The sequence below is a fragment of the Misgurnus anguillicaudatus genome, chromosome 2 (assembly GCF_027580225.2).
Source record: "Misgurnus anguillicaudatus chromosome 2, ASM2758022v2, whole genome shotgun sequence".
In the NCBI taxonomy this organism is placed as follows: domain Eukaryota; kingdom Metazoa; phylum Chordata; class Actinopteri; order Cypriniformes; family Cobitidae; genus Misgurnus; species Misgurnus anguillicaudatus.
Genome location: NC_073338.2, coordinates 44,134,421 through 44,149,414, shown reverse-complemented (window position 1 = coordinate 44,149,414; position 14,994 = coordinate 44,134,421). Strand labels below are relative to the sequence as shown.

At 39.5% G+C, this 14,994-nt stretch overlaps 1 protein-coding gene across 1 annotated transcript; it reads right to left on the bottom strand.

Moving 5' to 3' along the window:
* Window positions 1–11: 11 nt before the first annotated feature.
* mterf4 (mitochondrial transcription termination factor 4) lies at window positions 12–14,593 on the bottom strand. Its single transcript, XM_055203405.2, has 4 exons — window positions 14,469–14,593; window positions 10,460–10,838; window positions 10,048–10,232; window positions 12–476 (listed from the first exon to the last, which is right to left on the bottom strand). Exons 1-4 carry the CDS (start codon window positions 14,493–14,495, stop codon window positions 78–80), a joined length of 990 nt encoding a protein of 329 aa, XP_055059380.2. The 5' UTR covers window positions 14,496–14,593; the 3' UTR covers window positions 12–77.
* Between the last annotated feature and the right edge of the window lie 401 nt (window positions 14,594–14,994).

The window sequence follows — 14,994 nt, the reverse complement described above, 5'->3', positions numbered from 1 at the left end:
CAACAGGGAAATTTGGCTAAATGTAATATTCCCTTTATTCATTTTTACAGAAATAAAATGGATGCTATTGTATGTCTCTATTTTTTGTCTCTTTTGTAGCCAGTTCTCCAGTTATGCCTCCTCTTGTGTTTTTCATCATCATCATCATCCTCATCGTCGTCATCGTCCTCACTTAACCCATCTACCTCATCATTGATAAACTCCTCTTCCTGCTCTCTTTCCATGAGCTTACAGAACACGTGGAACTCCTCTGCGGTTGCCTTGGCGACCTGCGTCAGGTAGGTTTCCTCGGATACGCAGAGGAAGTCTTTGAGCGATGGGTTAAGGATGAGCGTTTGGCCCTTCTTGTCTGGCGTCTGGTACATTCCTCGCCGCTCCAGAAAACAGTGACGACACCGCAGCTCAGACAGCGTCAAACGAAAGAGCTTGGCTTTGACCATCTCCGCTTGCCGCACACCCATGCGGAAATATGCGTACTGCCGGAAAAAACATGGGGTTTTAAAATGGAAACCATGCTCATTCTGGCATTTCAGTAACAATTTCCATCCACACTAAACACGTAAAACGTGACAATTTATTTAAATTGGGCATGCTCGTACAAAAAGTGTAAAAAAGCTAATTGCTTTAATAAGATTTGAACTGCATAATGTTAACCATTTTTTAGCCGTTTGTATCGAATTTCATAACTAAGTCCTTGGTGTGAGTTATAGTGCATGTGACAGAAGCAGACAGTTTAAAACAGAGCACGTATAACATTATATATCCATCAGGACATGTTGAAAAAAAGTTTATAGAGTTTATAATCTGTAGAAATAGCTGGTCTAGCACTAAGTGCTCAATTTAGGGTGGAAGCCTCCGTTTAACTGAATAAAAACAGTGCACTGTCACGTTAAAGTCAGCTGTCATGTTATATGTTCTCATTAGTGGTAAAAACGTTTATCGTCGTATATATGCGCTTGTTTGTAGTGTTTTGGCTTAAGCCAGGACTAGGCCTTGGGGCGTTTTCACATGTTCACATGTCTGTAATTCGGTTCATTTGGTCCGGACCAAAAGCAAAAAATGATACATTGTAACTTTTTTAGCAGATTTGGTTCCATTTCACACCACACTGATTGCTCTGATCCGCACCAATTGAAACGAACCAAAATGCTGTCATGTGATAAGATCAACATCACTCATTGGCCACATGTATTTGAACGTATTTCCTAAATGGCTTCACGATTGGTCAGAATCAACGTGCGGGAAATTCCAACGGAACCCCTGGAAGTAAACAAAAGAAGGATAATACAGCAGACACCATGGACAGACGGCTGCGCGCTGTAATTATGTCTCCGTGGTTGTTATACATAGTTTGTATACAGCACTCTAGACAAACTGTTCATTTTCAGAATGAATCGCGGATGCAGCCTGAAAACAACGGTTTAATGCACTACAAACGGCGAAGACAAAACATTTCCGAGGCTCCGCCCGCACCTCCTCGCAACTCCAGGTATGTCCGTGATTTGTCATTGTGCTAATATTGCTAATAGAAACGGTCAACAAACACTTCCTCATCCGATAATGCACTGCGCAGTTGACTACGGCAGCTGGTTTAGTCCAAAATGCGCAGTACTTTTGCAGTTAGGTTGGTTCGATCTCGGATCGTGTTCTCACCACAAGCGAACCGCTCTAGAGTTCGTTTGAAAGCGTACCGAGACCACCTCTGCAAGCTGGTCTCGGTCCGCTTGTTTGGTGCGCACCAGAGTTTGATTGCTGCATTCTCACCTGCCCTAACGAACTGCACCAACTGAGCAATCGAACTCTGGTACGATTCAATTGAACTAAACAAGGCAGATGTGAAAACCCCCTTAGTTTAAAGAGACACGCTACTTTTTTAAAAAAAATATGCTCATTTTCCAGCTCCCCCAGAGTCAAAAACCTGAATCTTACCGTTTTGGCATCCACTCAGCTGATCTCTGGGTCTGGCACCACCACTCCTAGCATAGCTTAGCACAATCCATTGAATCTGATTAGACCATTAGCATCGCGCTCAAAAATAACCAAAGAGTTTCGATATGTTTTCTTATTTAAACTTGACTCTTGTGTGGTTACATCGTGTACAAAGTCCGACATAAAATTTTAAAGTTGCGATTTTCTCGGCAGATATGTTTAGGAACTATACTCTCATTCTGGCGTTATAATCAAGGACTTTGTTGCTGTAACATGGCTGCAGGAGGCGCAATGATATTACGCACTGCCCGAAAATAGTCCCCTGCTATTTCTTAGGACACAATGTAACTACAGAAGAGTCAAGTTTTAAATAGGAAAAATATTGAAACTCTTTGGTTACTTTTTTAGTGCGATGCTAATAGTTTAATCAGATTCAATGGATTATGCTAAGCTATGCTAAAAGTGGTACCGCTAGACCCTGAGAACGGCGGAATAGATTACAAAACGTTAAAAATCAAATCTCTATGGGAGCTGGAAAATGAGCATATTTTTTAAAATGTTGAGTGTCGCTTTAATTTTACTTTTGTGTATTTTGAGTAAAAAAAATGTCACTGATGTATTTTAAGATATGTCAGTACAAGTTGTTTTCAGTTTGGACAGCTCTTACATTTATTTTAGTCTAGGACTAGTCTAATCCCTGTCCGGGAAACCACCCCATTATTTTCTACAGTAAAGTTGGGCATTTTAACATGGGGGCCTCCAGTGGCCAGTCGATGAAATGTTTAAGTTACTTCTTTTTGGCTTCATCAGAAAGATCGGAAGGTTGCCCCTCGGTTTAAACACTGTTCAACAAGCAATTTAAAAAAATATTTTTAAAATAAAAAACAAGAAATTAAAAACACATACTGTATATACAGAATATAATTTTAGTGGCTTGTGGATATTTCCTAATTATATGATTTTTGTGAAATTGTGACCTAATAAAAAATGCATACAAAAATAAAAAGATTATGTCTTAATAAATATAATTTAAATGAACTAATATTTGTAGTGCAAATATTCAAATATAATATTAATACGGAAAAATGCCCATTCTTAGTAAGGACAGGGATAAGTACAAGATTATCTTCCAGCTAAGTACAAGACCATACAGTTAGGTTATATATATATATATATATATATATATATATATATATATATATATATATATATATATATATATATATATATATATATATATATATATATATATATATATATATATATATATATATATATATATATATATATATATTTATTTATTTATTTATTTATTTATTTCAGTTAGGTTATATATAGACAGATATGGACAGAGGCACATTTTGTGTTATTTTAGCTGTTTACCAAAATGTATTCCAGTTAGTGTCACATAATGAATATTGACTTACATTACCCAATATCAGCTTTATTTTGAGGGTATTCACATCCACATTGGCTTAAGGATTTAGAAATTACAGCCGCTCAACACGCAGATCCCCCCCCCCAAAGGGGTCAAAAGCAATGGGACAGTTGACTTTTGTCTATATGTTAATTATTTCCCTATAAATGAAGGATGTTAACTGTCTGTAGTTAATTTTAAATGTGGCATTTGCATTTGGAAGCTGTGGCTGTGAACAGGAGAGATCTCCATGCAAGTGATACAGACCATATGTGTGTTTATGTATATGTTTCAATATCACAACAAATCCATCAGAGAGATAGTAGGAACATTAAGAGTGGCCAGATCAATGTTTGGTACATTCTGACTAAAAAAATAACAAACTGGTGAGCTCAGCAACATATAAACGTCTATATAGGATAACAGTGGTGGATGACCGCATGATTTGGGTTCACAGCCACAGCTTCTAAATGCAAATGCTGCACTTCAATCAACTCCAGACCTTTAACAACCGTCATTTTTTAGGAAATGATTTAACAAATAGACAATACCTGTCCATAAAACAGCTTCTGTCCCATTACTTTTGGCCCCTTTAAAAAGGGGGAGCTACATATTAAACAGCTGTAATTCCTAAATCCTTCACTTAATTTGGATGTGAATACTCTCTAATGGCGCTTTTCCATTGCATAGTACCCCGCGGTTTGGGTCAGCTTACTTTTGGGGGGTTTTCCACTGGGTTCAGTACGTAGTACCCGATACTTTTTTTAGTACCACCTCGGTCTGGGTTCCAAGCGACCCGAGCTGATACCAAAACGTGATGCGGAACCACTGTGTAGATCACTGATTGGTCTGAGAGAATAATCACTACCAGCGTCCTCACTATAATGTAAAAGATTAGCTTTACCTTCATGGTAGCTTTAACTTGTCTCGAGTAAACCTGTTGTCATCTGTACTCTGTTGTAAGTTCCCAAACTCCCTTTTTGCGATGAAAACATCCACAGGTTGTGAATCAGGAAAACCAGTACAGTTTTTTCCCAGACTTGCAGTTTGTAGCGGCACATTTAGGGCTCAGTCACACCAAAAGCGTTTATGGCAGTTGCAGGCGCCTTTTTTGAATGATATTCTATGGGCAGGGCGCGTTTGCGCGCTGTTTATGCGCGCCGAGCGCCTTGCGGTTTTCTGCCGCCTGCCGCGCACGCGTTTTTGAAGGAGCGCTGAGAGCGGAGGAGCGCCTGACGTCATTCGCGTCTTCCATTGTCCAATCGAATGAGGGGAGAGGCGGGCCTTACATTGTGGCGAGGGAAGTTTACAGTTGCTTTGAAGAACCGGACTCCACTCGCTCACTCTCTCCTGCGTGTTTGTGCTCCTCTTATCCTCAAACAAGGTCAGAGCAAGCGCCCTCTTTTTAAAGTTTCTGCTAATATGACAGTTAACAGCAAAAGAGCGCTCACGCTTCAATATTTGATTGACAAGACAGCTGACTCGGTGGTTGCTTAGCAATATTAAAAGCCGCGCTGCACTGCTCTTTTTTAAAAAAGGCAGTGCGTCGCGCCTTGCGTTTGCAAGCGTTTAAAGCGCTTTTGGTGTGACTGAGCCCTTACGCTGCGCATATATGCTTAAATGCAACTTAAATGAGGCTCGACTGGTGCCACGAATGTTTGTACAAAAACTGTCATGTGAGACAGAGGTAGTGATAAACATGATGTGCAAACATCTATTTGTGGTGGTCGATTTTAATTTTGTTGTGGACTGAGAAATAAATGAATGTATGGGAATGTACAACGACGCTCTCACTTGTATGATGTCACAGCAGTATGCAGCACAAATATAACGACACGCCTATAATCCCTCCCATTTCGAAGTGTTACTAAACTTGATGGAAAAGCTAACCAAGCCTAAGTGAGGTGAGCTGACCCGACCTGACCTGACCCAAACCAAACCGTGGGGTACTGTGCAATGGAAAAGCGCCATTAGTAAAGCTGAGATTGGGCACTGTAATGGTGCGTTTACACCAACCGTGGTAGAGGCGTGAAGCGCGAGTGATTTTAATGTTAAGTCAATGTGCAGACGCGTTGACGCGCGTCAGGAGGTCCCGCGGCGCAGAAGAGGCGTTTGGCGCGGAAGACGCGATTCCTCCTCATTCACGCGTGAAGCTCGCGCGAAAGGCGCCAATTGAGCGTTGTGCGCGGTACGCGCGAATGGTGATTTTGTGCATTTTGCGGTTCACGCGAATTTGCGGCTGACGCCCGAGTTGAAAAATTTGAACTTTGGCGGAATTTCGCGCCGCGTTAACCAATCAGGAGCCTGCCTGCTGCTGTGGTGGCAGCCCCGCCCAGAGTCACTCATTCAAGCAGTAACTCGGAGCTATATGACACAAGTTCTTATTTCTATAGAGGAGACAGGAATAAAAAGGACCTCGCTTGGAAGAGTGTCAGTAAGGACTTTGGGCAACCTGGTAAGTTGTAATACACACTTCACTTTTGAGTCACGTGACGTTTATCGACCCGCCGTTTATTTTCCCCCTATAGTAAGGTTACCCAATACAAACTGGTAACTCTCTTGATAAATGCACAAGTAACATCAGTCATCTTGCAAACAGACACTCGCACAGCAGTTGCCCCTCCCACAAGAAGCGGATTTTGCTTCGGACACGCGTCAAATGCTTGCTTTTTCCGCGCGTCTACTCTGCTCTACACGTGCGAATGCATTCAATGTGTTCAAGCGGCAAACTAGGCGCGGTAGACGAGATTTTGACGCCCAAAACGCGTTTGGTGTAAACTCAGCATAAGCCAATATTCATTATACGACTGTAACTGGAATCAACTCTGTCAAACAGCCAAAATAACACAAAAGTCTGTCCAAATATTTATGGACCTAACTGTAAGTAGGTTATATAACAAATCTTCTTCGCTAGCTTTTGTAAGAAGCAGGCCGAAATTAAAGTGGTTTATTCATTTTTGCATTCCACTGAAGAGAGAAAGTCAGTAAAAAATTGCAGAATTTTCTTATTTAAAGGTTGAAGGTCAAAGTGCCCAAATGAAAGCAACCAGAATAACCACAGAGGAATACTAATAGCTACGTTTACATGGACAATTGTAACCGGTTTAAAGTTCAAGTTAAAGTGTGCTCCGAAGTGTGGTCATCAGTGCCCCCTTTATATGAGACAGCGTTGTCCATGATTTATACTCTGATCCACAAACGCGCGTGTTTGGACTCACTCTCGCGGACTTCACAACGTGAAGTCAAACACGCTTTTTGGGGAAACGTGGGTAGGTGTTTTTGCTGCTGCTTGATAATCAACGTGTCACAAAGCTCAGTGTGCTCGTCGATTATTAATTATGACCTGATATAGACGCACAAAGATTTTAGGAGGACAGCTTGTACGCGTCTCTGGAAACAAAAAATGTGCGCAATGTGTGCATGTGAAATGATCAAATTTGATTTAAAGCTTGTGCTATACATGGATATCAGCTGACGTCACTCACTTGTCTTCCGCGATTTTGAGGACCTGAAGTTGTCGCAAAAGAACTAGAAGCTATGCCTTCAATATGCTGTGAGCATCAAAATCGCTATTTTTACAACACTAAGAAGGCTCAACACAACCTGATATTTCCCTCGAAGCATCACCTGGGTCTCCACACGTGAACCCGAGCATTGAGAACATTGTTTGTGAACACAGAGTTAACTAAAAAGAAGGTTTTGAACAACTGACTTTGGTTGTTTTGGCGTCCGCTCGCAGCCTATTTCCCAGTCAAGATGTATCGATCTCCAATTGCGACGTAAGGAGGGAGGAGAGTAAAGATGGATAGCTCCTAAAGCATAGTTCCATATAAATGCACGGATAATTCATTGTTTTGTCGCAAGTGAAAAACAATATTGACCTTCTAGTTGAAAAAGGAGCCTCATATGAGATTCATTCATTCGCATTCGGAAATCGATTCTTAATGTCTGGCAGAGATGACCATATGTATCCGTAAGAATCATAGACAGGAAAAGATAAGAAATCTGTAAATCGTAGCAAGCTAGCCAATGCTTGTCAGTGGTTTGGTGGTACTCGGTAGGTCCTCAAGATGGCGGCATGACGTAAAGGTCACATGACTGATTTCCATCTATATAGACCCCTTGCACGTGACGTCACGCTCTACTCGCGCGAATTATGGACACCATGATGGACGGCGGAAGTGCTATGTTGTAGACGGACGGCAAGCCGAAAAAGTACGTGTTTGTGTTCGTTAGGGTCATTAAATGGTTATTTCGTGTTGCTATGATGCACCTACCATTACAGAAAAGTGGCATAAATACATTATTTTTTACATGAATGGTATTGTTTAATGCTGCAGTGACACCATACATTTCATAGCTGCCAACTCTTACGCATTCACCGTGAGACCCACAATTGACCCCCATTCTCACGCCACACATCCATTTTCACGATGTAAGTAGCTAAACCAGTGCTCGCAGTACTGACACTTTTATATTTTAGCGTACCTTCACTGTCTTTTGCGTGCCACCTTCTCATGTTGCTGGTGCTTTGCTGCAAAGAGTCAAAGAGCATTTCACTTTATGTGGCGCTGCGCAGGAAGTTCGGCAGCGAGGACATCAGAGTACCGCGAGAGCAAGTCGAAATGTTACAAAAGGGTCCGCCATACCTTTGCTCTCGCGTTACTCTGATGTCATACGCCGATCAGTCAGCTCCGCACCAGTCGAACACACAAAGCGTCAAGGTCTGGATGAAAAGCAGAGACCTGCCCGGATTCCACGCACGCAGATACCCTCAGAAAACAGCAATTTTAATCAACCATCACTCGCGTGTGCATGTTTGCAAGCAGTACAAGCCTGCGTGATGTTTGCGGTGACAGGTTTTAATAAAAGAGAAAAAAAGTCAATTGATATTTGACATCTATAAACAATAATATATACGAAATATAATTATATGGTCTTGACATACACATTATCTGTTGCTTTAGTTTAATATTAAACTACTAATTTGGTTTATTTGATTGTGACAGTCCCTCTATCACCAATCATAAATCATCACTTTACGCTTCTCTTTCTCAGTGGATAAACTGAATCAAAGCTGCTGTTATCTGCAGTTATACATTTTACAGAGACCAGTAGCCTATTCATTAGATTTTAACGGAACTTTTTTGGCACTTTTATCAGAAGGAAAGCATAATAGAAGTGTATAAAATAATAGTAAAGACTAGTAGGACTTAATAATGAACAATATTACCACAACCCCCCCCCCCCCTCAAAAAAAAATCTCACTCCAAGCTGAACTCAGAAGTTGGCAGCTCTTCAGACTTTTAAAAGCCTTAAGATCAGCACCAGTGTATGGGATCCCGTTTACCACATAGTGGTACAAATCATGCGGGCTGAAGTCGGGCAGACTCTGCGTTTAATGAGGTCCGTGAAAATTGAAGGAGGAAGAAGGTAAGGGTCGGTATCCAGTCCCGCTATCTCTAACTTCTCTAAATAGCGCTTTTTGTGAGGACCTACCAAATGCCCTACCTCGACCGATAACGGCACAACAACTTCCTTAAAGGGATAGTTCGGCCAAAAACGATATTAAACCCATGATTTACTCACCCCCAAGCTGTCCGAGTTGCATATGTCCATCGTTTTTCAGACAAACACATTTTCGGATATTTTAGAAAATATTTTAGATATTTCTGTTCATTAAATGTAATGTTGCGGGGTCCAGGAATAGTCCACGACCTTCAAGTCCAAAAAAGTACGTCCATCCTTCACAAATTAAATCCAAACGGCTCCAGGATGATAAACAAAGGTCTTCTGTGGGTAATCCGTGTGGTGTTGTTGTAGAAATATCCATATTTAAAATGTTATTAACTTTATAAACTAGCTTCCGGTAGCGCCGCCATCTTAGACTCAGGAGAGAGGATTAGCGTAGTGTACGCACTTTTCTTAGTGACGTATGACAAATTCGGAGGGCGGGGGCACCGAGCAGCAGCAGAGAAACTCTGTACGCTGCGTAAGCTCTCATCCTGAATGCGCATCACTCCAAAATGGCGGCGCTACCGGAAGCTAGTTTATAAAGTTAATAACATTTTAAATATGGATATTTCTACAACAACACATCACGGATTACCCACAGAAGACCTTTGTTTATCATCCTGGAGCCGTTTGGATTTAATTTGTGAAGGATGGACGCACTTTTTTGGACTTGAAGGTCGTGGACTATTCCTGGACCCCGCAACATTACATTTAATGAACAGAAATATCTAAAATATTTTCTAAAATATCCGAAAATGTGTTTGTCTGAAAAACGATGGACATATGTAACTCGGACAGCTTGGGGGTGAGTAAATCATGGGTTTAATATCGTTTTTGGCCGAACTATCCCTTTAATATAAGAAGCCATGTATTTTAGTGTAATATATATTTAAACTGTTTAAAACTAATCAAAAATCCCGCTCGTCTATTACTAATCAACCTAGTGCGTCAGTGATTTTGCCGTCCAGCATGGCGTCGTCAGGTGGTCTAGGTCACGTGTTTGCAAAGGGTCTATAAACACGCATACCAATCCGATCACATTATTAAGTGTTCACGTAAACGCTATGGTAGGATTTATCAATCAGAATGATTTCCTTCCGATTGATGCAAATGGTGTCCATGTAAATGTAGCTAGTGTTCAGGCATTATGAAATATCCACATTCTGCACACTACACAGTAACGCTACCTGAAATTTGTACTCCAACCGTGCCAAGTCTTCCTCCACAACCTCAGGTGAGTCTCTGAGGATATCTGTGACCTGCTGGACGGTGAACTGGCACTTCTCTCTGAGCAATCGGGACACCATGTTGACCCTCTTGATTGGCAGGGCCATGATCTTGGGGTAGTGGCTGATCACCCTTTGCAGACTGCCTGTGGACAGGTCAGAAGACTTTAAATTACACACATCTGGGACTGCAGACGGTTATAAAACAACAAAACGTTACAGCATTATCAAGTATACAGAAAGAAAACATGCTTTATATTTTCATTTAGTTGCATAAAGATTAGCCATTCATGTAAGTATTTAGTAGATCGAGAAAGTCCTTCACAGTTTTGTGATTATTAATTATAATAAATCTGTAAGCATGACACATCACCTTCTACCAATCCCATTTTCCTGAGATGATTGACGCGCTGCTGTATCTCTTCGCCTTTAAGTGAATGCACCTCGGGACATTTCTGCATTATTTTGAGGATGCTGGAGGGATTTAGGCCCAAGACTAACAGTGCTGTCAGGATCGATGGAACATGTTTCCCGCGGCTCTTCAAAACGCTTTCATGCATCTCCTCAGCTTGAATTTCTGAAAAGCCCATTTCGAGCAAAGAGTTCACAGACAGCTTGACCCCAGGCGGGTGTGTGACCTGATCCGCTTGGGATGGTCTCGTTTGATAAGACTCCTGTCGTGTAGAGTAGGACATATGACCTCCACTTGCATTCACAGGACAAACACTCCATCTCCACATCCATCGTACGATCTAAGAGCCAGAGGGAAGAAAGGTTCAGTGTGCAGCAATACAAAAACCTACTGTGTGCAGTGCAGTGTTGTTTTGCTGTATTTTGATATGTTCTCACATGGTTGATTATGTAATTGCAGGAACATTGGGTGTACTTTTTCCTACTTTTTTCAAATGCTAATATTTGTATTTTTTTAAAGGTGCCAAAGAATACATTGATACAATCTGTTAAATTGTTCTCTGATATCTACATAAAAGGGATGTGACTTTATTAAGTAAAACAATTATCCAGTAACGGTTTTACGTGTCCATTAACAACCTTAGGATGTGTCCCCAGAATGAAATGGTCTGTTATTACCTTATTTGGAATTGGAAGTGTCAGTCAGTAGCTCTCAAAGCAAACAGACCTTGAGTATGTTTAAGCCTGTATCAGACGAAGATACAGAATTTGAGGAACAACCAATTCTTTTTTTTGAGATTGGAAATTGACGTTTCTGAGTGGTATGTTTGTGTGTGTTTTTTCCAGTATGGACCTGCAAAACATAACTTTATCGTCAACAGAAAAACTTCAGTCGAAACGCAAACATTAAATATTCCCTTTGGATATATCTAACTGGCACTTTTTTGTCTCATCAATTTATTTCTCTTTATTATTCATATAAAGTCAGTTTTTTTATTATTCTTATATACGGATACTAAAGTCAAGTTTCATGACTTAAATCACATATATTTTCTATATAATCTTAACACTGTAGCAAATTACTGCGCTTTACTTTAACTGGATGTTTTTTTCATGTTGTACAAACGACCTTATTTTGTAATAAATACATTGAAGCTAAACAGGGTATTCACGTGTTGCCTTGACCACATATTTCATAATTTCAAAACAAAAACATGCAGTTTTTTTGCATTTGATATATTATGTTAAAAAACACAAAAATAAGAATAGCCAGGACTGCACGTGTTGGTTAGACTAAATGACAACCTCAAGTACTCTGCTGTTCCATTTGCAATAGAACGGACTCGCATCCTCAGGAGTTCGTTCTTCAGAGTCCGAACTTGCAAGTCCGAACGAAAAAGGACGCGAGTCCGAACGACAAAGGACGCGAGTACGAACGACAAAGGACGCGAGTACGAACGACAAAGGACGCGAGTACGAACGACAAAGGACGCGAGTACGAACGACAAAGGACGCGAGTACGAACGACAAAGGACGCGAGTACGAACTTGGTGTACTTGGGGTGCTTCTCAATTCTTATTTGTGCATCCTCGTTTCCTTTCCTTGCTTCCTTTCCTCGCATCTTAGCTCCACCCTTCTAGGATGCAAGCGAGGAAAGACGAGAGGACGGAGGAGACAAAGTATTGAGTGAAATGATATCCTCTTTTCTTACTCTGTTTATAACGTTTCTTATCTGTTATCAAACAATTAACTGCATTTAAAACCCCAAATATTTGATCAAATAAAGTTAAATACATACTTGAGTTATAGTTCATATCCTTACTTACTACATTAAAAAAAGACATTCTTAAAAGTGCTGTAAAATTAATATATGTGTCTATACCACTGATCATTTACATAGATCGGTGGTTTATACATAAATATTTAATATATTGTCTATAATTAGTCTACATTTACAATAATTTAATGTTTAATGGGAAGATTTATGTGTGTTTAATAGAGCTGTGTATCGCCAACAATTTCCCGATATGATACGTATCCCGATACAAGGGCCCCGATACGATGCACATCACGATACAAGACTATTTTGAATTACATTTTTGTTCAGAATTTAGTAACTTTATTATTATTACCATCTGGTTATTGTACATTGAATAAGCAGTGTTGTAACAGTTGTGTTTTTGCCATTCATTTATTAGCTTCTGGGGTAACTCATAGAAATATACTTAAAATCCCAGAGTTAGTACTTAACTTATGTTTTTTTAAAAGCAGTTTTACAAAGATGGTGCCTTACTCTAGGCATAATATTTGTCTCTCATTATTCTATATCTATGAATATATCTATAAACATGCAGTCATACTATTTAAAAGAAATCAGATTATTATGCGTCCTTTCCATATGGACCATGAATCAACAGAGATTCGTCACGTTAGTTTTAAAAGTGCATCCGAATCGATACGAAAGGTTCTGTATCGATGCGCGCATCGTCAGGTGGCCATGACGATGATTCGTCATATCGATATTTTGAACACAGCACTAGTGTTTAATGATGTGAGGATGTGAAGGGGGAGATGATTTATACATGCGTCAGGTTTAGTTGATAAAACACTTCCGCATAGGATACACTTGTGTATCCTCGCTCATGACTCCTCAGAAAGCCTCCTAACTCCTTGTTCCTCACGGTGCAATTAAAGAATTGAGATGTCCTACATGATGGCGGAGCTCAATTAGTTTCCGGGTTGTAGGATGTAGGAGTCGAGGAAGCATATTGAGAAGCACCCTTGGTATTAAGAAACGGACACTGTTTCATAGACGTTTCATCGGAAGCATGCATGGAAGCCGAAGCATGCGCGTTGTCAGGGTTACGTGGAAACATAACTTCCAGTCTCTGTTTGTTTGAATGAAGTTGGAATGAAGTTACATAAGTTTGCAGCAGCAAAGTTGAGATCTGCTTTCATTCCCTCTCCCCAAATCGTGAATAAGCAAATATTCACGGCATGATAATCGTGCATATCAATATTAGGGTAAACTGCCATACCGGTATACCATTACAACCCTAACCTATGTTGTAATTGGCCTCTTTTTCAAGGTTTGCATAAGGAGGAAACAATAGTGTTTGAGGGTCATGATGAATCATCTAAGTTTAGGTAAATACTGCTTTACATTCTATGGCACCTTTAATAATTTGGTAGTCATTGTCATAACAATATAATTCTGTAAAAAGTAGGTAGGTAGAGTAACAGTGTTGACATTATGTAACAGAACTGGCAGTTATACACAGAGAAACACACACACATACATAACTGTCAACACTATCTTTGCAACAGAGTTTGACAGTACAGAGCTGACACACACTAATTCAGAAAATCAACAGGAAATCATGATTTTCAGATACACAAGACACTTTTTACAGAAAATGTTATATTTTTAGGACCTGTCACATCTTGTGATCCATAACTATATTCACCAAACATTACAATGATTAAAAATATAACCATTGCAACTATACAATCGCCCACATACGTTACCTGATGTAGTTTATATATTAAGAGAGAAAAAAAATCACAATAAATTCTTTACAGGAAAAACCTTACAAGCTCATGCATCTAAGTGGAAAACATTTTACATCAAACCCCGTGTTTACACGTAACGTTAATACAACAACAAGCAGTTTTTATCTACAAGTCGGAATTGACATGAGCGTTGATGTTCAAGACAGATATGTACTAAATATAACATGCCACATTTCAAACATGACAGTGTATGCAAATTAAAACGCAAAGTATTTGTTACAACATAAACATGTATCGATAAACAGTCAGGAACTTAGCTTGGCAACTTGCATGCAAATCATTCAATGTTTTGTAATTCAGTGTACAGCGATATATAAAGCAATGCAAAATAACATGAATTCTAGCGCGTAATATATAAAATAGTATATGAATCCTTAAATTTGACATTTTGCGCTCACCTGTCTTTGGCAAGCGTGTGTAACCATCTGTGCTGCGTCAAAATACACTCCGACTGAAACAAGAGACCGGCGAGCAAAGGTTCCACAAAAACATAATACTCCACACGCATGTAAAACTCAAGCAAGTGATTTTTTTCTGATGTACAGTTTTGTTATTTATCACAAAAACATTCTACATACTCTATACAAAACATTTTGTGGAAAAATAATCTAATAATAGTAATAAATATGTAATATTGATGGAGCAAATGTCACGTCAGAAATTGACGTGTACATCAATGGGCGAAATCAAACTTGCACTGCAAAAAATTATTTTAAAGAAAAACAATTCTTAGTATTTTTGTCTTGTTTTCAGTAAAAATATGAAAAAAAAATCTTAAATTAAGATGCTTTTCTTGATGAGCAAAATGACCAAAGAAAATAAGTCTAGTTTTTAGATCAAAAATATCAAATTTAAGTGATTTTGTGCATAAAACAAGCAAAAAAAAATCTGCCAATGGAATAAGCAAAAATCTTGAACAATTTT

Coding starts and splice junctions, on each gene's coding strand:
- mterf4 (XM_055203405.2), bottom strand. CDS start 14,495: ATGGTTACACACGCTTGCCAAAGACAG. Junction 10,233..10,459: donor GAAAATGGGATTGGTAGAAG/GTGATGTGTCAT, acceptor ACCTGTCCACAG/GCAGTCTGCAAAGGGTGATC. Junction 477..10,047: donor GGTTGGAGTACAAATTTCAG/GTAGCGTTACTG, acceptor TTTTTCCGGCAG/TACGCATATTTCCGCATGGG.